Source organism: Aquarana catesbeiana, linkage group LG01, assembly GCF_042186555.1.
Source record: "Aquarana catesbeiana isolate 2022-GZ linkage group LG01, ASM4218655v1, whole genome shotgun sequence".
Lineage (NCBI taxonomy): Eukaryota > Metazoa > Chordata > Amphibia > Anura > Ranidae > Aquarana > Aquarana catesbeiana.
This window is the reverse complement of record NC_133324.1, coordinates 668,295,173-668,321,407: the sequence shown is the minus strand read 5'-3', so window position 1 is coordinate 668,321,407 and position 26,235 is coordinate 668,295,173. Positions and strand designations below refer to the sequence as shown.

At 42.2% G+C, this 26,235-nt stretch overlaps 1 protein-coding gene across 1 annotated transcript in view; it reads left to right on the top strand.

Annotated features, from left to right (window-relative positions):
* Positions 1-5,793: 5,793 nt before the first annotated feature.
* COL25A1 (collagen type XXV alpha 1 chain) overlaps positions 5,794-26,235 on the top strand; it is a 657,401-nt gene continuing 636,959 nt past the window's right edge. Inside the window, exons 1-2 of the mRNA XM_073602240.1 lie at positions 5,794-6,486; positions 23,563-23,632. Coding sequence (XP_073458341.1) covers positions 6,187-6,486; positions 23,563-23,632 — 370 coding nt within the window. The 5' untranslated portion in view covers positions 5,794-6,186. The remainder of the gene's footprint in view (positions 6,487-23,562; positions 23,633-26,235) is intronic.

The following is a 26,235-nucleotide window of genomic DNA, read 5'->3' as shown; positions in this document are numbered from 1 at the left end:
AAGGAGCATTGAACGCGGTGATCGTAAGAACGAAGGTAAGAGACAAACTTGGGCCTATACTGCTTCTATAGATTGAGGCCTATATTGTAACAAGATTAGGAGAGTTTGGTGTGACATTAGGCTTTGTCTTGTGTTGTGTCTTGCAGTGAACATGGATATGGTACTGAAAGATCAGGACTTCATTTCAGTCTTCATAGAGATGCTAAGGGAGCTGCCCTGTCTGTGGGAGTTTAAACACCCCCATTACAAGAACCAAGCAAAGAGGAAGGCAGCACTGGAGCAATTGTGTGAAATTGTGAAGCAGGTGATCCCCACGGCAGACATCACTTATTTAAAGATATTAATTGGTGGCCTGAGGAGCACATATCTGAGGGAGCGCAATAAAGTCCTGGATTCGCAGAGATCCGGAGCAGCAGATGACATCTATGTCCCCAGGATGTTGTACTACGACAGGCTGCACTTTCTGGCAGGCCAGACTGAACCCAGGTCATCACTCTCCAGTCTTCCTTCCACGCTTCCTTCCCCCCCGGCTGAGGCTTCTGACGCCCAACCTGGGCCTTCCAGGCCACATGTGGAGGAGCCCAGATTGAGCCAGGTATAGCATTCCTCTAAATATTTCTGCTTGTCCAATCAATGATGTGAACTAGATGTTAGTTGGGAGTACTAATTTAGGATTGTGATTGATGATGCAAAAACTAAAACCATGTCCTTTTTCATACACAGGGAAGTCTCAGCCAGGAGGTGGCCGGGCCGAGCCGGCTGGCTGATCTGCAGGTCCCTCCATCCCCCTGGAAAGAGAAAGTGGCAGTAGGAGGAGTACCCTAGAGGAGGCTGCTATCAGATTTTTTTGTAGGGCTACAGAGGTCCTGGGAGCACCACACACCAGGCAGGAGAACTTTGCTGCATTCATAGCATATAAAATGCAGAGGATGGAGGAGGGCCAAAAAGCCATGTGTGAGGCCCTCATATCTGAGGCTCTGGCGAAAGGTATGAGGGGCCAAATTACACCTCAAACACACCTTCGCGATGGTCCTCCTCCTCCTCCTGCAGGTCCTACTCCTCCTCCAGGTCCTACTCCTCCTCCTGCCACATCTCCAACTGCACAGCCACAGCCCGGAAGGAAGTGTGAAAGGAAGACCAGACAGTGAGGACCCTGGATCCAGTCTGGTCGGCCAAAAGATGCAGCCTCTTGTGGTACCACAGCCTGGTGACACTGATGTCATCTGCTGCTATCCGGATCTCTGTGAATCCCGGACCAGACTGCCCTCCCTTACATATGGACTCCTCAGGCCACCAATTTTGAGGTTTAAGAATTGATGTCTGCCGTGGGGGTCCCAGGCTTCACTAATTTCTCCTGTTGATCCAGTGTTGCCTTCCTCTTTGTTTGGTTCTGAGCCCTTAATAAAGGATTTTTGTTTTGAATTATACTCTCCTATGTGTTTTACTTCAAAAATGATGGTTTGTTTGTGAGGATTCAGGTACATTTCAAATATACAATGTGAAATGAACAAGGGACACCAACAACAAAAAATCTCATGGAGATTAAATAATAAAAGATATCAATGGTGTTGGGGTAACTTGCCACACAAAACACACACAAAAATATTCTGGAGTAAAAATAAAAATAACATTGAACAAAGATCAGCCTTGGAAAAAATCCAAACATTAAAGAAAAAAAAAGGCTTAAAATCCAAAATAAAAAAAACATAAAAAATATAAAACTGTCAGATGTGACAACTAATAACAATATATTGAGGGAATCCCACTAAAAAAACACAAATAAAACTTTGTGAGAAGTGTGTGTGAATATGAGCAGCAAAACTACTTAATTCTTGTCACATTATAAAGAAGAAGAGAGTGCGCTGTATTAAACCATTTTTTACATTGCAGCGTGACGAAAGTGCTGTATCCATTGCAAACGCTAAGTTTACCAGAACGAGCTGTCCCGTGTCGGAATTTCTTCTGAGCATGCGTGGCACTTTGTGCGTCGGAACAGGCCACACACGGTCGGAATTGACGCGATCGGATTTTGTTGTCGGAAAATTTTATCTCCTGCTGTCCAACTTTGTGTGTCGGAAAATCCGATGGAAAATGTCCGATGGCGCCCACACACGGTCGGAATTTCCGACAACACGCTCCGATCGGACAATGTCCATCGGAAAATCCGACCGTGTGTACGGGGCATTAGAGAGCCATATTGTGTAATGGTGGTCTACCTCGTGATGAGCTGTTTTATCAGCACATTTACTTGTTAATTGATTCAGGTCTGAACAAGGAAGTGGTCCCCTAATTACTGTGGACCCAAAACTCCTGGGGGTATCTGGGGGACTTAACAGTTGCCTTAGCTCACACCCACAGAGGCATCTCCAGCCTGACCCATGTTGCATTCTGCAGCTGTCCTTCACGCTATAGGCCTTACAGTAGCAGATCCACACAGCAGCCCACACTTGCAACAATAACTTACCTGATGATTTCTCATCCTAGGGTTAGATAGGGAAGAAGAAAGCCTTTTAACTATTTACTTGAACACTTCACAGTCACAATTATATATAAATGCATACTGTTCTGCCCCTTCAATCTAAGCACTGCAAATGTGATCTTTACAACTGATCTAGTTGTGATAAGATACTTACAGTACAGTAACTTACAGTCTTAGTAGAATTAGCAGACAGTGACTTGATCCAAAAGACATCTTGCAGATCCTAGAAAGCTATCCACATAAATGCTGTTGGTATTATCTGGTTCTTCTTTAAAAGTACAGAGGCTAAACGTCCCCATAAGCACCAGTTCATTCACACTGGCTCTAATACCACTGTTAAGGGGATGTCTTTTTAAGATGTATTGCAAGAAGAAACTTTAGCAGGAGAGGGGCATGGTTACTCTAAAACAATTAGTACTTAGCAATTAGAGGACAGTCTTCTCCTTAAGCATTTGTGGCTGTTGAAAAGTTTAATGCCTCACAGCTAGGGACCATGAGGAAGGTTTTTGAGCAGTCTAAGGCTTTACAGCTGAAGACCATGACCACTCTTTGGCATCTGGTTACCTTGCTCCAATGCACAACTGCTGGTACCCAGTGCAGTCTCCAGAACACTATACAATCAAAGGGATCAGATTAGGGTCTTTACTCATGTCCCCGGGACCGCTGCCACCTTCCATCTTCCCCCAGACATGGTCCAGTGAGTGAGACAGTCCTTCTCCAGACCACATCCCTTTTGGTGAGGTCCTGCAATTAGTTTCTAACAAGGTCCATCCAGGCCCTCAGCTTTAATACTGCTGAGACCTCTAAACAACTGCACAGTCCATGGGCCGTCTGAAGGCAGCAGCCCCTCAGGCTCTGGAACTCTCCTGTGGAAAGAGAACCCAGCTCTCCAGTGCCTCAGGCTATTTATCACCCTTCCAGCCCCCTTCTGGACACTCCTCTCTAGGGATTGGCTAGAGCATGATACATTTTCAGGCTGGTTGTTTGCATCTCTCCCTAAGTTCAGGAAGCTTCTTCCAGAGGCAGAGAAAAGCAATCAAACTCCCAGTCTGTGATACACTGAACAGACCAGGCCAAACAATCATTGCTCCCTTGATTACAGAAGGAGTCAAAAAGTAAATTTACCTAGCATCCTATGCTAGGAGGGTGCAACACATTAAACTTGTGCAGATCCCCACAGGTGACAATCAGATAGTTCAAAAAATGTAAGTATGTTTAGCTCCAGCAATTACATGTCCTTAGAACAGAAACTAAAGACACACTGAAGGAGGGTAGGATTAGCTATATAGAGCTAGAGATGTAAATTTCCGGAAAGTTTGAAGCTTTTTTTTACCCTGTTTTTTTTTCCTGGAAATATAGACATTTTGGAATAATTTTAAAAAATTCAGTGTGGAGCAACTTTACAAACTGAAAGTCATTTTGTTACACTGGGAAGGTGAAATGCAGTGTATATAAAGTATTATACTTGAAATAAAATTACAGCTTATTCAGTAAATAAACTAAACTTGCATTTTTTTTTTTATTGTATTTTTATATTACAAATGGAATGACTGTATATGTTAAGAACATTTATGCTATACATGATAACAGGCAATATGCATTTTCAGTTATTGGCAATACTGATCCAGAAGCATATATTGCTCTTGAAAGAGCTTGATCAATGTTCTCCTGATTTTCAGGTGTCATTTTATCTATAAATGAAGGGATTATATATTTTTGTGAGGCCAGGGTTTGTAACGCTTCCTTACCTGAAGATGCTGCTGGTGAAGAAACACTTTGTGATGATCCAGAAGCAGCAGACAGAGTGTTTCTGGAATGAGAACTCTGGAGGGAAAAGATACTTGCACTTTCATTATGGCATTTATCATTTCATTTCATAAAGTATCTTTAACCACTTACGGACATGGATATACGTCAGCTGTTTGAAGAGCAATACCGTTGTTATGGCAGCAGATAGCTGCCATAACCCCAGTATCCTCTTCTTCAGCAGGCAGTCCGCTTTCAGATAAAAGTGGTCTCTGTGGTGGGGATCTATTTTACTGCTTTTCTTCATATCATTACCAAATTCCATACAAATTACTGTATTAATGTCACTGGTTCCCAAAAATTTTTCAAAAATGTCAGTTAGCTGTCCGCCACAATGTCGCAGTCCTGCTAAAAATCGCAGATCATCGCCATTACTATTAAAAAAAATTTAAAAAATAATAAAAATGCCATAAATCTATACCCTATTTTGTAGACGCCATAACTTTTGCGCAAACCAATCAATATACGCTTATTGTGATTTTTTTTGTTTTTTTTTTTTTTACCAAAAATATGTAGAAGACTATATATTGGCCTAAACTGAGAAGAAATGATTTTTTTATATATATATATTTTTTTGGGATATTTATTATAGCAAAAAGTTAAAAAAATTGCTTTTTTTTTTTTTTTAATTTCAAAATTGGCGGCCTTTTTTTGTTTATAGCGCAAAAAATAAAAACTGCAGAGGTGATCAAATACCACCAAAAGAAAGCTCTATTTGCGGGGAAAAAAAAAAGGACTTCAATCTTGTTTGGGTACAGCGTCGCACGACCGCGCGATTGTCAGTTAAAGTGACGCAGTGCCATATCGCAAAATACTTTTGGCAATATAGTGTGTGTGTGTATATATATATTAAAAAAAAGGACTTCAATCTTGTTTGGGTACAGCGTTGCATGACCGCGCAATTGTCAGTTAAAGTGACGCAGTGCCATATGGCAAAATACTTTTGGCAATATAGTGTGTGTATAAATATAAATATATATATATATATATATATATATATATATATATATATATACATATATATATATATGTATATGTGTGTGTATATATATATATGTGTGTATATATATATATATATATATATATATATATATGTATATATATATATATATATATATATATATATATATATATGTATGTGTATATATATATATATATATATATATATATATATATATATATTAATCAGAGTTTAGTGCCACTTTAAGGTGGCAAATGAAGTAGGACAGCAGTCAGAATCAGGAAAAGTACCTCCAGAGGAATGAGAGTAAGTGATGTGACATAGGACTGGAGTATCCTCCTGGTCCTGGCTGTATGATGAGCCCAATGTACCCTTGTCTGCAGTGCTGCCAGTCCCATCACTGGCACTCTCCCCATGCCCAGCAGCCTGCTCCTATTATGTTAATGAGCCCCAGCCGAGCAGCCAATCAGGCAGTGTTGATCGAGGTCCTATGCTTCACCGCTCATGCTGTATGCTAATGAGGCCGATCCAGCGAGTGTCCTGGGCGGGGAGGTGCCGTTCGCTGTCTCCATAGACTGGGCACTGCGCGCCGCCGCTGCCGCTTCCACTGACAGCTCGGATATTTAAAGCACACAAGGGGGCAGGAAAACACACACTTCTCCGAGCCGCTCTTCTAGCACGTTTCCCACCTCTCTCCAAGTCTTTCATTTCCCTGCCTACAACTCTATTCCTACAAAGGGGAGCACAGCTCAATCCAGGGGGCTACCACAGGAGCGAGCAACAAGTCCCAAATGACTGCAGAGAGCTGAGAGTGACCAGGAGCACCACTCTGGAGGAGACACCTACCTACCTTCACCTACCTTCACCTCTCTCCACTTGTCTCCTTTAGGACCTTACTCATCATCACCCCATTGAAGGTATCGATCCACCACCAAGGGAGATGTTGGTGAAGGCAGAAGCTGGGAAGAAGGTGGTCTACAACTTGAAGAAGGGTGAGGAGGACAAGCCAAGGGATGGATGGACAACCTGGAGTAGGACTTTGCCCAGCTTCCTGGCTTTGGTGCTGTCTCTCTTTTCTCTAGCATCCTGCCTGTACCTGAATGGGAAGAATAGAGAGCTGCAGGACAGGATGGGGACTATAGAGCATGGCCAGTCTGGGGAGATCTTCCATGTGCCTGGATTATCTGTGGATCAGCTCAGCTCCATAGTCCAAGAGAAGGTGGACCGGCTTCTGTCCCAGGTGTGGATCATTTCCTTGCTCTTTTTTTTTTTTTCCAGCATCACTTTGTAAAAAGCCTTTAATGCAGTAATAGACCACAAACCAAAAATGTAATACAATGCAGCCTACCAATTCTTAGGTGTGATGGCTGCGCTAGTTTGATTATTTTCACTTGGTGATCTGGCCAGTAAGTCTGTTATTTTTCAATTTCCTTTAGCCCTTGTTCACACTGAACATGCGAGTTCAGCTGAATTGGGACAGTGCCGTTGCCGGCAAAAGGCTGCGATTTGACATGCGATTTGACATTGTCAAATCGCACTGATGTGAACAGAGGCTTAGTTTCTATGCACACTAGCATTTTACTGCTCCTTGAAGCTAAATAGTGTTATCCTATGTGTCCATGCACACTACTTTTAGGCTATTAGGCTAGGTTCACACTGCTGCAGATTTTTTTTTTGCGAATTTGAGCCGTTGCGATTGCTCAAATTCGCAAGTCATTTTAATAACATTGTTTTCCATGAGTGCCGTTCACATCAATGCATTGCGAATCTAAGCTGTATAAAAAAAAGGGTCCTGTCCGAGTTTGATCTGTGTGTGATGCGAATTCAGCTCCATAGATTGCAAAATTTGCAGTAGAATCGCAAGAACACATAAAGGATTCGCAATGCAAATTCGCAACGCAATCGGATCAAATTCGCACTGCAGCAGTGTGAACCTTGCCTTAGGATTTTTTGAGCTTCAGAGTCTAATATCAGTTTCTTGGAGCGTTTGTCCAGCAGAAACGGCATTAAACGCTGCTAAACGCTACTAATAGCATTTTTTTAGGGGGATTTTTTTTTAAGAACTGCAAAAAAATGCTAACACTCTTAAACATGCCTAAACGCTACTAAAACTCTAACAATACACTACTACAAAAAGCTAATACCAGCGTTTTTTTTTATCCAGCCTTTTTTTCAAGCATTTTTTTTAGCGTAAAAAAAATGCTAGTGCGTATGGAGCCTTAACAGTCTAAACTCTTCTGCAGATGTAGGAGTTAAAGGGTTGAGACAAAACATTTAACACTAAAAGGGGTGTTTACAATGATCATCTTGTATTCATTTATGTAAAAGCTTTATCCCGAAAAAAAAGAAGAAAATACTGTTCCTGTAATTGCTTATACAGTCTTTTTTAATTTGTTAGTCACATGCATTAAAATCTGTGCATCTTAGGCTGCAAATTTGGTGCAAATCTGCCCGTGATTTGAAATCGCTGATGTGTGAATGGCAAATCGCGGGACTCGCATTTGAGGTGCTATTCATTTGAATGACACCTCAAATCGTGGCGCGGGTCTGCCGCGATTGTCGCATGATAAATCGCGCTGCAATTGCAGCAACAGGCATTGCGGGAAGCATGTCGCCCAAAAAAAGTTCAGGAGCTACTTTTGCGCGCGATTTGAGGTGCCATTCAAATGACGGCCATCTCAAATGCGAGTCCTGTGATTTGCCAATCACACATCAGCGCTTTCAAATCGGGGGTAGATTCGCGGCAAATCTGCCTGCAATTCAAAACACTGATGTGTGAATGCAGCCTAAGGCTGGCCATACATTATACAATTTTATTGTACTTTCTTAGAGCCCTTGCACACTGGGGCGGTTTGCAGGCGCTATTGCGCTAATAATAGCGCCTGCAAACCGCCCCGAAAGTGCCGCTGCTTTCATTCCAGTGTGAAAGCCCCGAGGGCTTGCACACTGGAGCGATGCGCTGGCAGGACGGTAAAAAAAGTCCTGCCAGCAGCATCTTCGGAGCGGTGAAGGAGCGGTGTGTATACCGCTCCTGCCCATTGAAATCAATGGGACGGCGCGGCTATACCGCCGACAAAGCGCCTCTGCAGAGGCGCTTTGCGGTGGTATTTAACCCTTTCTCGGCCGCTAGCGGGGGGTAAAACCGCCCCGCTAGCGGCCGCATACCGACGGTAAAACGCCACTAATAATAGCTGCGTTTTACCGCCGACGCCGCCCCCCGCCCCAGTGTGCAAGGGCTCTTAGGTTTACCAAAACCATATAATATGGGGTCAAATCTAAACACTTTCAATTTGTATGCAATCAGGCACTACATAGTTGAAGGTAAATCTAAAGGAAATTGAATAAGAAAATTGTATAATGTACGGCCAACTTAACACTACCCTCTCCTCAGACTGACAATGCTGCTGTCCAAGGGTGTCTCCATTTCTCCTCCATCCAGAGTGGCGACACCTTAAGAAGGAAATGTGTTACTGGCAGGATCACCAGGTAAACATAAAGAAAAAAAGCCTCAAAAAGAAAAAGTTTAAAAATTGGTCTGCTACATTATATTACTATATTATTATTTTTGGTTTGGGGTTTATTTTCGCTTTAAAGCGGTTGTATATCCGCTGTCTTTTTTTTTTTTTTCTACACCTGCAAGGGAAAAGGCATAATGAGCTAGTATGCACCGCATACTAGCTCATTATGAGATACTTACCTTAGAACGAGGCGCCGGCATCTCACCTGGTCCACGGCGAGGGAGCTGACATCTCCCCTCGGCGTGACTTCCGGGTATCGCGGCTCCGGCGCTGTGAGTGGCCGGAGCCGCGATGTCGTCACTCCCGCGCATGCGCGCGGGAGACTTCTGGCCGGCAAGCTCCGGAGTTTGCCGGGCTGTCAGCCGAGAATCCCCTGTGCGCATGTGCCGCTGCAGTCAGCGGCTCATATTTTTTTTACCTACAGGTAAGCCTTATTATAGGCTTACCTGTAGGTAAAAGTTAAAAATAAAGGTATACAACCGCTTTAACTACTTATCACTATATACATATCGTGTGCTACAGGGGCATTTCTAGGGTCCTAATAGAATGCAGTACCTCAACATGTATTAAAATGTTCAGGGGCTGGTAGGACTCAATGATGACATATACTGTACAAATTTCTCAAGAACTGGATGAAATTCACTCAGTGGGTGGCCCTTTTGGACAACTCCTGCCTGACATCCCTTGATTTAAAAAAATCGAAGAAATGGCTGGAAAATTGTTGGCACAAATGCAGCCGCATCCAATCAGATAGGCAGATAGTGGAAGGTTTGTCCATCAGTGCTGTATATTGTGGATAGAGGAAATTGTTAAGCCAGCCATAAGTGGATCGAAATTCGGCCGGTTCAGCAGGGACCACCCAAAATTTGATCCATCTATGGGCAGACTGATTGTACCCAAGTTGATCCATCAATTGACTTAGGTACAAACAGCGTGTTCGATTTTTTTTTTTTTTTTTACATGCGATTACTGCCACAGGTTATAGCCAATAGCAGTAATCATTGGGGGGATTTACTAAAACTAATGCACACAGAATCTGGTGCAGCTGTGCATAATAACCAATCAGCTTCTAGGTTTTATGGTCTGTTCACATCTGAGCGTACTGGAAATGCAGACAGAATCACGCTCGCAACGCGTTTGCGATGCCATTATTTCTTAATGGCAACCCATACGTGGTGCGATTTTGTCTGCAAAAATCACACCGCCAAATGCTCCTGGCTCTGTGCCAAAAATTGGTACATGAGCTTCTTTTGGAGCGTTTTCAAATGAATGAAAAAAACACAAAAAAGCTAAAAAAAAAATGTGGTGCTGCAGCTGTCGTTGCACTAGGAGCACTGCTGATTTCAATCTGGCTTGCGACTTACTTTAACGGAAGTCTATACAAGTCGCAATGCAATTGGTAAAAAAGTAGTGCAGGAAACTTTTTTCATAATGGCAGCGACATGAGTCGCAAATATATGAGCGGTTCAATTGTCGGCAACAGGGTGCGACTTGTCATGCGATTTGTAACTGTCAAATCACATGACAAGTCGCACCAGTGTGAACGGGGGGCTTAGCATGCATGAAAAATCAGCGTAAGGCCGGCTTCAGACTATCTTTTTAATCATATTTTGATCGCATGGCTAAAATAAAGACTCCAATGTGCTACTATTTCTTAGATGAAAACAAAAGAAATAATAATAGATTAATAATAAAAAAAGATAAATGACACAATGTTTCAAAACTGGAATATGCATAACTTTGTATCAACTCCATGTATCAAAGGAGACCTGGTTCACTCGGTAGAAGAGCTGGGGCACCAGTCGTGGGTGCCAGGATCTAGCAGCACCCTTGGTGTCCTGGAGATTGTATTTATCCTTCAGCTTCAGAGTTCCTTATAATTTATTATTGTATAAATCTATTATTATTTGTTTTGGAGTCAGACATGAAATAGAGCCTTTTTGTTTTGGGACACGTTTATTTTTTCACTTATGTAAAGTAAACAGCGTGAGGACCAAAGCAAATAAAGATATTAAGTATGACTACAAAAGTATTAGTAGGGCTGCAGATGGTAGCAGCTGCTCGGTCCAGTCTTTCCTATTGCCTTTTGTAGAATCCGATCCTAATGCATGGTTAAAAAAAAGGGTCACCTTATTTTCACTTACCTGATTTCCTATCGTTTTATCACTTTTTTTAGTTTGTAGTGTTTCACTGCAGGACTTGTACAACCCTTTTAGTACAAATGCCCTTTGGAGCCTTTAGCTTGCAGTCCTGGCAAACCAGATATAAAGTTCACCACATATGTTACAGCCTGATTGCACAAACTCCTTCAAGCCTTCGTTCACGTTGACTGCGGCTTTACCATCGTGCGACTTCCTCTGAAATCGTACAATTTCAAAGCTGCGCATCAGTGCTTCTTCGGGTGCGACTTGGAAGACATCTGTGCAGCTTCGTGCACAGATGTCTATGCAGGTCGCACCCAAAATTGCCAAAAATAGTGCAGGAACTATTTTTTCATATTGACGCGGCACCGCAAAACCGGCGTACATTACAATCTTTTTTAGATCTACCAACAACTATATGGTGCAAAGGGCCTGCCTGAATGTATACAATTTGATAGGATAGGTTAGGTCCTCATATTTCATAGATTTGGTAAATGTAAGCCCTAGTTCACACTAATGCGATGCGGGAAACACAGCAATTTGTGTGTGTTTCCAGCACTGCATAGCAATCGCACATTGTGTTCATGCGATCTGCTGCGAGCGTCAATTAAATGTTAATGATACCCCAAAAGCAGGTTGCAAAACACAGTGCATTTGCCTGAACCGGGTGTTTGGACCCATGCGATCTGGTTCCAGTGCAAATGAAAAAAAAAAGCTGCCCGCACCTTTTTCATGCAGATGCAGTACAATTTGAGCCATTCAAAATGAATAGCTCAAATCGCACTGCGCCACACAGAATCGCATGTGAATTGCACAGGAACGTGTGCGGTGTTCAGCATGAACCAGGCCTAGAGTTAATTTTACAAAGATTGTTTGGTGGTATTATAACATATATAAACCTAAGAACTTTATTAGGCAGATAGGATAGACAAATGTGGGCTGGGGCACCTGCTAAGCTATTTTTTGGTGGAAGGGCTTCTGTTCTGCTCCTCCACTCTCGGGTTCGGCCACCTGTCAGGGCCATTGCAGGGAAGCTCCTGTGCCCCTCTAGGTTTTATCAATTATTTTACAGAATGCATGAGACTCTATGCCAGGGAGCCATAAAGCATGGCAGGGTGCCCCCTTATTATTCACAAAACTAACAGGAATGTGGGTGATTCCATTAGGTAGACTGCACCAATAAGCACTAAGGACCAATTCACACCACACAAAAACGCACTCCAGATCTGTTCCAGATGTGTCTCTACATGCACGTTTTTGATGCATTGGGGGTGTTTTTGTTGCGTTTATGATGCGTTTCTGGATGTATTCCAGATGCTTTTTTCTTCTTTTTTTTTCACTGTACTAGGGTCCAGTGTGTTTTTTATGCATTCTAGTGCATTTTTAATGTGTTTTACTGCATTGCAGTACAGTCCAGTGCAGGAAAAATGCAGCATGTTCTACTTTTTTATCTGGAACTGGAACGCCCTGGAACTAACGTGCTGGTGTGAACTTGGAAACCATATAACCTACTTTCCATGTGTTTTTGATGTAGACTGGACTGCATGTGGTATGAACTGGCCATTACAAACACGTTAAAAACGCATGTCAAATCTTTGCAAGCAGTTTTTTAGACTTCTCTTAAATTGGGAAGTTGAAAGGTTGCCGCTCCCAAATGCTGCACTTTGCAGTTTTTTTTTTTTCAAACGTACCGTAATGCTGGTGGTTCCATAGGTATTGATTGTGTCTAACAATTGCGGTTGAAGGAGGTGGTTTTGGGACATTTCAGAGATTAAAAAAAGAAATAAAAATGCCCCCAAACCGCCGTTTGTCGCCAGTAGACAACAAGCCTGCACGGTCAAATTCTTAATTTGCTACTGCAAACGGCTTAGGCACAACAATCCAGCCCACTGTCCTGCTGTACATTGCTGTGGAATACCCATGTAGAATGTATCCCAGTATTCATATGTGCATTTCTCAAAATGGGCTCTTACATGAAATCATTTTATAATTGCTAGTTTAACATATATTAGGTGTGAAGTATACTACTGCTATAAAATAGCTGCCCCGTGCAAATGATATGGCTAAGTGCAATATGCTGAGTATAAAAACAGCTGTAAAAACAAGTGAAACAGATTATTAAGCATGCACACATAAAACTCGTGTAGAATAAATTCATAGGGTAGGTCTGCTAATGTTTTATAAAAACAGAACGCCAACTCCTTATTATGTCAATTCATATGTTAAACATTCAGTAAACTGCAGTGTCTTATCTGATATTTTCACCCAGCTCTTCTGGTCATCTGCTGCTGTTTGACTAAATTCATACATCAGAAAGAACACAAGGTCCTCTGAGTATGTAATAGGTTTGCAGACAGTCAGTTCTCCTAATGTGGTCATTTTTTTTTTTTTTTGTACAAGTACATGGTTTGTTATAATAGTGTATGTTGTTACTATATAATACAGTATCACATCCATTATTGTTTTAATTGAATTGGCCAGATAATGGACTGAATTTGTTGCCCCAGCCACAGATTATTATAACATCACTGACTCTTCTATATGTCTGTCCTGAAAGCAAGTCAGGCAGTAGTACGGGGGTCAGTTCAAAGAACTGAAGACCCAAAGCAATCTCTGACTATATAAAGATTAGGACTCCTTCAGGAGCACAAGAATGGAAATGCTATCTAATATGTTCACCATAAACCTATAGTTGATGTTTGTACTGTATCTATTGAAGACGTTCAGAATAAGTACCTTATACAGGTCACTGTAATCAACTAAAAAAACAAACAAAAAAAAAAACTCAATTATGATATATAAATTAGCTCTATTGCTTGTCTTCATATTTTGTTCAATGATCCAGGTCTATTGTGAGGTTCTGGTATCCGTGATCTCTCTTGCCTTTTTTTCCTATGTTATCTACATGACAATGTTGATTTAGAAATAGCTGAGACAGATTTGTGTAACTGTAAAGGAAATTTTAAGTTCTGTATATACCGTATTTATTGGCGTATAACACGCACAGGCGTATAACACGCACATTCATTTTAAGAGGGAAGTTTCAGGAAAAAAACTTAAATTTTAAATAAGTAACTTTGTAAAAGTAAAATAAGGGTCAGTGCCCATCTGCAGCCTCACCATTGCCATCAATGCAGCCTGATCAGTGCCCATCTGCAGCCTCACAAGTGCCATCAATGCAGCCTCATCAGTCCACATCAATGCAGCCTCACCATTGCCATCAGTGCAGCCTGATCGATGCCCATCTGCAGCCCAGAGGGGACAGGGAGGGGGGCGGGACAAGCGCCGACAGATTACATACAGTGAGAATCTCCTATGATAGACAGAACAGTGGTCCAATGGCGGCCCAGGAGACAGGAGTTCCTATTACAGAGGCCGCCAAGTAAACAGGAGATTCTCACTGAATGTAATCTGACGGTGCTCTTCCCGCCCCCTTCCCTGTCCCCTCCGAGGCAGCTAAAACTGAAGTATTGGCGTATAACACGCACGCACTATTTGCACCCAATTTTCATGGTGAAAAAGTGAGTGTTATACGCCAATAAATATAGTAATTGTATTCTAGTTCATATGTATTGCACACTGCCCTCACTGTGCACACGGCACTAATAATGTTTTCAGTACATGTTTACATTCTTTCGAGTCCTCATTAGAATTAGTCTGCCTATGTTACGCCCCTTGTTACCATAAAAGTACAATTGTAATATTAATGTGATACCTACGTAATCATGTGTATAAAAACCTTCAATTGCGTCATAATAAAGCAGAACAGTTATTTGGAAAGAGTGTTTGTGTCTGTTCCCTACTGCAGTAGTTATTAATTTGGAACCACAAATCAATATGAGGATAGGAGTCGCCTATCTATAAATTCCCATGTCAGTAACCCTAAAAGAAACTAGCATTCTGCAATGTTAGTGTTTTCAATTGGGTGGCACCATGGTATGATCCCATTGAGCTGAACAGCCTTTAAGGGTGTACTCATGCTAGGGGGTCTATTTATAAAAACCTTGCTGTGCAAATGTCCCAAGCATTCACACAGCCATCACATATGTTAACTGTATTTGCCTAATAGGATTATTTCCTATGATCATCAGCTCCATCCATTGGGTATAATGCAGTATTTTCCTGATTCAGGAATTTCAAAAGAATACAGCATTATGGCCACTAGATGGAGCTGACAATCATAAGAAAATAAACCTATTAGGCAAAATACAGGTATTTTTGGTGACAGCTGTGTGAATGTTTGGGACATGAACACAGCCTTATATAAATAGGCCCCTGGGTGTTTTAGCTGGGCATGGTTTATCCCCTAGGTCTGGTTCATTAATGCTGTGAGTGGTCCAAACCATACCATGATGTGGTTAAGCAAACTGGGTCCGAGTGGAAGAAGTGGTCTGGGACATGGTTGTCTTGGAATCTGATATGGTTTGCTTCAGTGTGAGCGCAAAACCGTGCCTGAGCGCAAAAGTCTCCATGGGTCACTGAGTTGGCAGTGGTAATGATGCAAGTGTGCCTGGGAACACTTCTTTCAAGCATAGCATGAGGGAGGGAGGGAGGAGCATTGTCTTCGGGCAGGGTTCTGATCAACTGAGCCCAATGTGAGTACTCCATTAGATGTGGCTTGGGGCTCCATAATGATCTTATATGGGACATTCTTGACTAGTCTTTAGAAACGTCAGGCTGGTTTTACCCAAGTGGATCAGTCGATCAAACTGGGTACATTCAGCCTGCCCATACGCGGTTCGTATCGTGGCCGGTTCTTGCTGAACATGCTGAGATTCGAACCGTCTATGGCAGGTTTTAGTACACCTTTTTTCACATGTTTTATGTTACACTCATTTTTAGGGTCACAATCCCCCAAACCCCTCCCCCCTTACCGGAAATGAAGGATGCTTCTCCCTGGATCTGCAAATGGAAAGACTACAGGTCTCATGTGCCACTGCAGCAGAAGGGTTCATTGATTGCACTGGCACAAGTGCGGTGACATCACTGCACTTGTTTATTGTTTATTTCCTCCAGGTCTGTGCCCCTGGGGTTGGGATTTAAAAGTGCATGAGACTGTGCGTTACACCCACAATGCACTGATCCAGGTGGCAATGCTATGCAGACTTCAATGCATAAAATGCAATTTTGTATTTTTTTATTGCGTATGCATTTATTAAATCTTTTGCACAAAATGGACTATGCCTTCATAAAGGATAAAATAGAACAAGGTTGTACCTTCATTCTAATGCCCTGTACACACGGTCAGATTTTCCGATGGAAAATGTGTGATAGGACCTTGTTGTCGGAAATTCTGACCGTGTGTGGGCTCCATCACACATTTTCCATCGGAATTTCCGACACACAAAGTTTGAGAGCAGGCTATAAAATTTTCCAACAACAAAATCAGTTGTGGGAAATTCCGATCGTGTGTACACAAATCCGACGCACAAAGTGCCACGCATGCTCAGAATAAATTAAGAGACGAAAGCTATTGGCTACTGCCCCGTTTATAGTCCCGACGTACGAGTTTTACGTCACCGCGTTCAGAACGATTGGATTTTCTTTGTGTGACTGTGTGTATGCAAGACAAGTTTGAGCCAACATCCGTCTGAAAAAATCCATGGATTTTGTTGTCGGAATGTCCAATCAATGTCCGACCATGTGTACAAATGTTCCCATCCATAATGGGAAAGATAGTGATAACTGATAAATCTCCACATGTCACCCATGAGATAGAGGCAGCTGTCAGTGTGCAGCATGCTGTGCTATATGCATTTTTATGTGACATTTTGCTGCTTATAAGGGACACTCACTGCTCTCACCACCAAGAAGAGCAGCAGAAAGGCTATCAGTAAGGTTAACACTGCATGATATATACTGAATGTGTTGATGACCCAGAAGTGCTAGAATTACTGCCTTTATTATCTCACTCTGGATTTATTTGCTTGTTAAATCTAAGTGATCATGTAACCCCTATCTTACAAAATATTAACTGTGAAATGATCTGCTGTCTGATCTGGAAGAGAATGTGTGTCTGGATCAAGTTGAACTTGACAAGCTATTGACTTGTACTGAGCTAACAGTTCATTTTTCTATATCGTTATCTACGCTGTTGCTTTTTTTTTTTTTTTTTTTTTTTTTAGTATAGAGATTAATAAATGTATGTAGAGACTTCCTGGTGGGTACATCAGATTGCCTGAGACTGCTTTTTCTAATCTCCTGAGTAGACACATTGTAGAACCTCAGATTTATTACTGATATAAATTGAGTGGTATTTTAAGGAGCGTTAACCTGTGCAATAACGTTAAGTTAGGATGCATGCGGAAGAGTCAGCAAATCTGTGATAGTAAACTTCCACTGAATTGAAAAAAAATTTGATCAAAAAAAAGAGAAGGCATGGTAATTAAAATACCACCTGTTGTGCTATAGTGTAGGGGGTCTCCAATCTTTTTAAACAAAGGACCAGTTTACTATTTTTCAGTCTTTAGAGGGGCCGAAATGTGATCTGTGTGAGTAGAAAATGTCCCGGCGTGGGAGTAAACATTGCCCCATTATTTATTTATTTATTTCAGGTACTTATATAGCACTGTCAATTTACGCAGTGCTTTACATATACATTGTACATTCACATCAGTCCCTACCCTCAAGGAGCTTACAATCTAAGGTCCCTAACTCACATTCATACATACAAGGGAAAATTTAGACAGGATCCAGTTAATCTACCAGCATGTCTTTGGAGTGTGGGAGGAAACCAGAGTACTCGGAGGAAACCCACGCAGGCACAGGAAGAACATGTAAACTCCAGGCAGGTAGTGTCGTGGCTGGGATACGAACCAGCGACCCTTCTTACTGCTAGGTGAAAGTGCTATCCACTACCACTGTGTTGGTTTTAACAGGAGGAAAGTTGGTACCAATGGGAGGAATAGTGCCCCATCGACGGTATCAGTGGGAGGAATAGTGCCCCATCATTGGTCTTAGCAGGAGGAATAGTGCCCCATGGTTGGTACCAATGGGAGGAATAGTACCCCATCGATGGTGTCATTAGGAGGAATAGTGCCCCATCATTGGTCTTAGCAGGAGGATTAGTGCCCCATTAATGGTGTCAGTGGGAGTAATAGTGCCCCATCATTTGTCTTAGCAGGAGGAATAGTGCCCCATTATTGGTGTCAGTGGGAGGAATAGTGCCCCATCATTGGTCTTAGTAGGAGGAATAGTGTCCCATTAATGGTGTTAGTGAGGAATGGTCCCTCATCATTTAGCCTAGTACACACTATCAGTTTTTCTTTTGTTCAACCCAACGGTTAAACAAAAACAAACTGCCAACTCAGGTCGAAGCCGCTGTACTAACAATACAACGTTAATACAGCAATCTCCCCCACTGAGCTATTGTGTTCTGACAGGGGGACGGCCCAGCCAGAATACACTGATCAGCGCTCCCAGCCACTGGCTGAGATTGCTGATCACGTGCCGCCCGGCTGCTTTTTTTCCGAATGGCCGACTTCTGTTGGACCGGCTGCCATAGACACAGGCCAAATGGCGGACAGTTTTTATTGAACCGGCTGATGTCGTCTGGCCCCCACGGGCTGCAGTTTGGAGACCACTGCTATAGTGAATTGACCATATTTACGTGTAATTGAATAACATAGGAGAATTTAGGAGTCTTACAATGTTTGCTCTACAACCAGCATTCTTTATATATCTGGCACTGAATATTGGACCTGATCTGGGTAACAGATCCTATAGCAATGGCCCGGCCAAAAAATGATATGCGTTTCTGTTACTTCTGGTTCCACCATGACTTAGAAGGTGCACCTCTCATGGAATTTTCTATGAATGGCAACACATTGGCTTAGTGGTTAGCACTTCTGCCCTGCAGCACTGGGGTTCTCAGTTTGAATCCCAACAGCTTGCTTGGGTTTCCTCTAGGTATTTTGGGTTCCTCCCACACCCCAAAGACATGGGTCTGATGTGAATGCAGTTCCTATAGCAATGGCGATTCTGCAACTTCCAGTTCTACAATGACTTAGAAGGTGCACCTCTCAAGGAACTTTCTATGGATTGTTTGTCTTAGGTTGTCCACAGGGAGACAGATTTCTCAATAAAAAGAAAACAAAATGGTTTAGCATTGTATTTTTTACTTTTTCGTTAGTTCGCAAATGTATAACATGTTTACCATTTGTCAGCAACCTTTGGGGGGCTGATTTTGGAACATTGACCTTAACAGCTATGTAAATCAGTCTACACATGTTGCAAATAAACTCAGAGGGGCAACACAATCTCTCTCTGCCACCAGCCTAGCAGTCAGACTTGGCTACATATTTACAGGTTGCCAGTAAGCATGTGGTCAGTGCTGGACTTTCTTAAAGTTGAACTACATTGTATCTTAGCACCACAAACCAAAATCGCTATTTAATTCATTTTTAATATTTAAAACATTTTTAATATTCACCCATCCTTCCATATATCCATGCTTTATTATGTTGAGAAATCACTTTGAAAAAACACCCAACTACCATTTCTGGCTCTGGCCATCTTGAGTAAGGGCAGATGATTCATGTGGCATTTACTTCCTGGAATCCATCTGCCCTTAGCTCAGGCATGCAGGCAGGAGGGTGTATTCAGCTGTGAAAAACCCTCCTCCCCTCCTAAAGACTCCTGGGATGTATGACATCATTTGCCTAGGCCTGGACACCAGGGAGTAGCTAAGTAAGATAAAAAGATTTTTAAAGTGGAAGTTCAGCCAAAAATGAACTGTAAATCTACTGGCAACCACCTTCTAAGACTAATCTATCTAACCCTGTAAAGCAAGAATCGCTATACAGTACATACCTTTTCTGAAGCCGAGCCAGTGCAGGAGACAGATGGGAAATGCCTGGGAAGTGAAGTCACCCATAGACTTGCTTCGGGGCTTCCTTTATCGGCTGCCTCTTCTGCACACGCCTACACAGAGAAGCCGCCGCTGTCAGCTCAACGTGGGACCGGACCGGAGTGGCTGCAGAAAAGATATATATATATATAGCAATTTTTGCTTGACTATGGTATAACAGATGATACATACCCATTGCTTACCCGGCCAACCCAACTCCATAACCTCTTCCCCTTTTTCCCATTAAAGGAGACCATACCATTTTTGGAGTAAATTATTGGCCTTAGCAGCCCCTTTATTAATAACTCAATTAAAATTAACATATTCTAAAGCAACATCTGTTAAACCTCCAATGGTCACATTGATCTTTGCAGGACCTCCCCCCCAGAATTACCATAACGATCATCACCATGCACTGCGGTACCTTTAACTGAAAATAGGCCTCCAGCTGACATGCTAGCTCGGAGACAACCAAACCACTGACCGCAGTGCACCCTTTTACCAAATTCCAGCTAAATAACATTAGCTGGAATACCACCAGCGGGCCCATACTACCGATGGGTCCCGCATTCTCCTTATCTGGGGGGTTTCTTTCTTCACCCACAAAGACCAACACCTGCCACGACATCCTATAAACAGGCTTCTGTGAAAGAAAAAAGAGATTACGATATACAAGCCAACACCTATTATGCCAGGGAGGGTGGGTGGGAAGCTGTCTCCTCCGTCTCACACTGACCCTGGGGAGGGACCTCCTTTCCTTTACTTCCTGCAGACTCCTCCTTTTCCTCCCATTCCTCCACTCAGATATCCTTTAACAATTTTGTCTCTGTACACTGTTCACCCAGTCATGTAAGCCCTACGTTTATTATTTTTGGGCATTACTCCGGGCTTCTCTTTACAATGCTAGATAGATCAGTCTTAAAATGTGGCTACCAGTAGATTTAGATCGTTTTTGGCTGAACTTCTTCTTTAAAACGAGCAAGGCCACTTTCATTCAGTTGACTTCGCCAGCGAATCCGCGTGCCCAGCAAGGAATCTGTCTGCTAATCCCTGGTGAGCATACGGATGACAGGTTCATGTCCGCTCTGCTTATGCAGAGTGGACACAGCCCACTTTCCTGTATGGACGCTCTGATGGAAAAGGACTGCCTGTCTGTTTCCATTCGACTGTCGTCCGATCCGCCAGATGGACAGCAAACTTGTTTTTAGTGGTTGGAATGTGGGTGGGTGTCAACGGACACATGTCCACTGACATCCGCTGCTCCATAGAGGGCAATGGATGGGTCTGATCTGGTTTGCCTACATTTAACATGCAGACCTAATCAGTCTGCCCATGTGCAAGGGGCCTAAATGTGATATACTTACCTATCTATTTACTAATGCCTGAGGATTAAAAATAGTTATTGTTAATTGAAAGAGTGAAGTTACGCTTTAAGAGGTAGTAAGCATGTTCTGCAAACAAAATATATCTGTCGTAATTTGGTTTTGAATAGAGTGGGGAAGTGTAAGTCCTTCTGTCTGGTATTTATTGCTGTCTGTGACTCCATTGAAATGATTTTCCATGCTGGGTTACCGGCACAGAAGGACACTTGACAGTAAGTGAAACCTGCTTGTTGTCCGCATTAGAGGCCATCACTAGGGCAGTAAGCAAGGAGATATCTCCATGTTGGGCACAAAGACAGCAATAACAATTCTAACTCCCCACTCCGTCCAAAACAAAATGACCGTTTTGGCTGAACTGGCTTATAATGGCAAATTCCGAAGAGTGTTGAGAGGTCGCACTCCATGCAGCTTCTACGTTGTCTACAACTAATAGATTATTCTATGCAAAAGTGTCTTTAGATTTAAATAAAAGCTGCCATACTCAGTGATTTTTCACTGCTAATTCAGGCTGCTTTAAAACTGTACAAAGTTTTACTAAAGTACACATGGAAGCCACTTTTCGTTATCAAGGTGTTGTTTTAATTTCAGAGAGCGCCAACACTGGGGTGCATAAATTAAATTACTATAATGAGACTAAACTTAAAGTGGTGTTAAACCCAAAAACAATTATGTAATATATACTGCGCTCACCAATCCTTATATATGGTGGCAGCATTCGGTTTCATTTTTTAGGCTTTTTTCCACCTGGTGATCCGGCCAGTAACACACTTCCTGTCTTATGCCGCGTACACACGAGCGGACTTTACGGCAGACTTTGTCCGGCTGACTTTCGACGGACTTTACGATGGACTTTCTGAATGAACGGACTTGCCTACACACGATCAACCAAAGCATGACGGATTTGTACGTGATGACGTACGACCGGACTAAAACAAGGAAGTTCATAGCCAGTAGCCAATAGCTGCCCTAGCATCGTTTTTTGTCCGTCGGACTAGCATACAGACTTTTTGACCGGACTCGAGTCCGTCGGAAAGATTTGAAACATGTTTCATTTCTAGGTCCGTCAAACTTTTGGGGAAAAAAAGTCCGCTGGAGCCCACACACGATCGAATTATCCGACGGACTCCGGTACGCAGGACCAAGTATGCCGTAAAGTCCGGTCGTGTGTACGCGGCATTAGGGTGTCTCCACTCTGGTAGAGAAACAGTGGAGACACCTTTGGACAGCAGCATTGTTAATTTGGTGGTTAGATGTTAAGCCTGGTACACACAATGAGATTATCAGACGAATGATTGTCCGTTTTTTTGTTTTATTTTGCATGTTGGTCTCCATATCGAAAATGAAGAGGTTACTAAAGTTACGAAAGTTCTTGTATGACAGAAATTTTTTTTGTGGAAGTGATGTAATTTTGTATTTTTGGACAAAAACTGTACTGATTAAATGAAAATCAGATGATCTGGTATCGTACGAGAAAAATTTCCGTTCTTGTCCCATTGGATAATTTTGCATGACCTGTCCTGTTCGGCTCTCGAAATCTGTGTACTAATGATCAGATTATCGTACGATTGCTTCGAAAGTGGTATTTTTCATCTGATTTTCTGATCGTGTGTATGGGCCTTTAGACAGCTAACACTTTTCAAGCAGCTACAGATACAGTTTTTTTTCCATTTTGGGATAAATGTTTTACATAAATGAATAAAATCTGACAAATGTAAGCACTCAACCAACTAACTACCACTTTTGCTGGACAGCTTGATCTGTTAAAGGAAGGGCAAATATAAGAGACTGACCGGATGGATCACCAGGCAAAAATAAAGGAAAAAAGGAAATTTACATGAAACAAATGATTTCGAGAGACTGTCCCTGATTTGGAGCAATGTCCCTCTGTCCCTCTTCCCTCCTCATTTGTCCCTCATTTTGGTCTGATCTATATAGTTGTGTATAAAATGCACTTTTTATCTTGCAAAAAGTGTTTCCCAATGCTAAACCTTTCATACACTTTCTAAATTGCTGCATTTGTAAAATTTAAAAGCCAATATAAAAGTATAGTAGTAGTAGTAGTAAAAAAAAGCCCTTGTGGATTTAATTAACCTTGTTTTCTTTTTGTTAATTCTCCTTTAAGGGGGTGTGGCAGAGGTTATGTCCTATGCCTGCATACGTTTGCTAGTAGCTGTCCCTCGTTCCCATCTCAAAATGTTGGGAGGTATGAATTTATGCAACCACCACATCTAAGGATTAATAAGCTGCAATATATAAAATTATTGTTTTTGGGTTTATTACGCTTTAAATGGCGGTTACCCTCTATTACCCCTCTTCTGTGCATTTTTTTGCTAGTAAAAATTGTATAACCAGCAATTTTTAATTTTTTTTTTACGTTGTGTATTTATCAGTGACTCTAAATCTTTTTTCTTTCTTTTTTGTCTACAGAGGTCATATGAGCACATGGCAAAAATACGAATCTCAAGAGAAGCGCCGGCAGATTGCAACTGCCCAGCAGGTAAATGTTGTGCGATGATTGACATCTTTGTGCCCCTTGGTGGCCTTGGTAATCAAAGAAAGGCACAGAGCTCCCTGTTAGTCCAGTAACAGAGGTCTGGAAAGGTCACCCCTAATGTTCTTGTGTTTGGTTTGTTTTGCCGCTTTTTTCCTTCAGAATTCTTAGCTGTATCAAAACGTTCTTTAATATTATTGACGAAGGAGAAAAACGCGTGAGCGCGTCACTTGCTCATTCCTCATAGATATTGACAATGAATAGAGAAAAACACATTTTCTTGTTTTACTGGCAATGAAACTAAGCAACGGAGTGTTGAATTATTATTGCTGGCAATGTTTGCATTATCAGATCCAGTTGTACTCTATGCTTGGATGAGCTGATATCAATTATCAATTTGTGTGTTCAGGGATTTGTGAAATGCTGAATGCGGCAACTGTAATGAACGAAACCATAACCTCTCACATCTATCCCCACCGCTTTTGTCTGTTGTGTTTAATTTATGTATGATTCATTTTTTCAGCCTTGAGCGGAAGTTGTACTTGTTCGACTCAATTTGCTGACCCAGGTGATAACATATAGGCGGAATCTCTAGGACTGAATTTACAACGGCAACAGTATAGTCAAGATCACCTTTGACAGAGGCAACCCACAGGCTTACACAGCAGCATTGTGTGGAAAGGATTGATGAATGACAGTTCAGGCTTGGTGTGGAAGATGAAAGGCTATGTTTAGGGCTTGGTATTCAGGCTGGGGGTCTCTTTTTTTCCCCCTGTGTGCATGTGGCAGCGGGGCTGACTTGTGACGAACGCAGCCTGCATAACAGCCTCAAGGAATGAAGCAGCCTGTGACAGTTGGCTCTCGGTGTACAATACTCCTGGCAGAACTGTCCCATGCTGCCTAACTTGGAAATGTAATACATTCTATTAGCCGGGGATGGATTAGCGAAACTTCAGGCTGCTGTGTCTAAGCTCACTGATATGATTTGTGGTATTTTTATATGTGTATAAGTACTGTTATACTGTGCTTTACAATTCTGCTTTTATAGTAGGGTATGTAGGTGCTTAGCTAGCCATGTTAAAAGAAAGCCTATATGGAGGGTAAAGCTGGCCATAGCTAGATTGAAATTCAGCCGGTTCAGCAAGGACCAGACAAATTTTCAATCCTTATATGACCTTTCCCATTTGACAGACGTCCATCTAATGTTTAAAAAAATGATCCATCTATGACCAGCTTTAAACTACCTTCTGAAAATACTAGGTGCATAGGTGTGTGCCTGGCATGCCTGGGCACACCATAATCACCCTGTGCAGTGCCAAAAATTCTTGTGTTTGGTGTGCCGGTGTGCCTGGGCACATCAGGCAAATTCTTGTGTGTGCCTGGTGTGCCCTGGGCACACCCTAATCACCCTGCTGCCTCCCCCTCCCCCACCTGCAGCGCTGTCGGCTTCCCTCCTTTCCTCTCCTGTCGACTGCTATGGGAGATGTTTCAGGATGGAGAGCGGGGAAGTGGCTGGAAAATATGTCATTTACCGGCCTTTTCCTTTTCTGAATGAACATAGTGAGTGATTGGTACCGATCGCTCCAGTGTCCATTCATAACTGAAGCACAGTAAATTGTGCTTCAGTCAGTGAATGAACAGGAAGCCGCTCAGTACAGAGCACTTCACATTCATTCACTGTCCAGTGCAGCTGAGGCTGCAGGGGAAGGGAATGAGGAATCTGTTTTATTCATTTTATAAGAGCGTATGTGTCTGTGCGATACTGTACTGTGTGTGTGTATATGTATATATATATATATATATATATATATATATATATATATATATATATATATATATATACAAACACGCATGTGTGGTTGAGCTTTGGGGTGCACCCCCTAATGCAAAAGGCTACACACACCTATGACTAGTTGAACCAGTGGCTTCAGCGCTGGCCATACATGCTGTGATTGCTTTTGTTTAGCCTGTGGGCTGTTTAAAAGAAATCTAACAGGTTCCCCCATCCACACCAATCAGTGCTGATGGACTGATCTTGAATGCCAGCTATGGTATCTGACAGGCGGGAACCTTATGCTGTCATTGTTCAGCCAACAATTTTGTATTCCGCACATTCAACAAAATTTGAATGAACAATAAACCTTTGTTGACCTGGGTGGTGCCACCAGGGACACCCATGACTTGAATTTAAGCATGAATTTGGCATGAATCAGACAAAATTAGAGCCCTGTATGGCAGTCGTTGGGCACTGCCTTGCAACAGGTATGCACATTTAAAGTTCGAAAGTTACTGTGACTTTCCCGAAATTCTGAGCATTGAGGCTAGAGAAAGCCAGTCATCTAGCATTTTGAGATGGAGTTCAGAAACAGCAACTTTATATATTTCTCTTAGTACTAGTGTCCATTAATTCCTTTTTTTTTTTTTTTTTTTGCTGCTGTGATATGACTTCCACCTAGAGGGTGGCTATGTTCTTTATGGTTCCACTGTATGTAGGAACGTAGCCATCCTGTCTTGCTTGCAAGATGTACTAAGGACTATAAACTATTGGATATGGAGTATTGCATATGCATAGAGCAATGAAGTGAAAAAAGAAACAGAGAGGTTCAAGA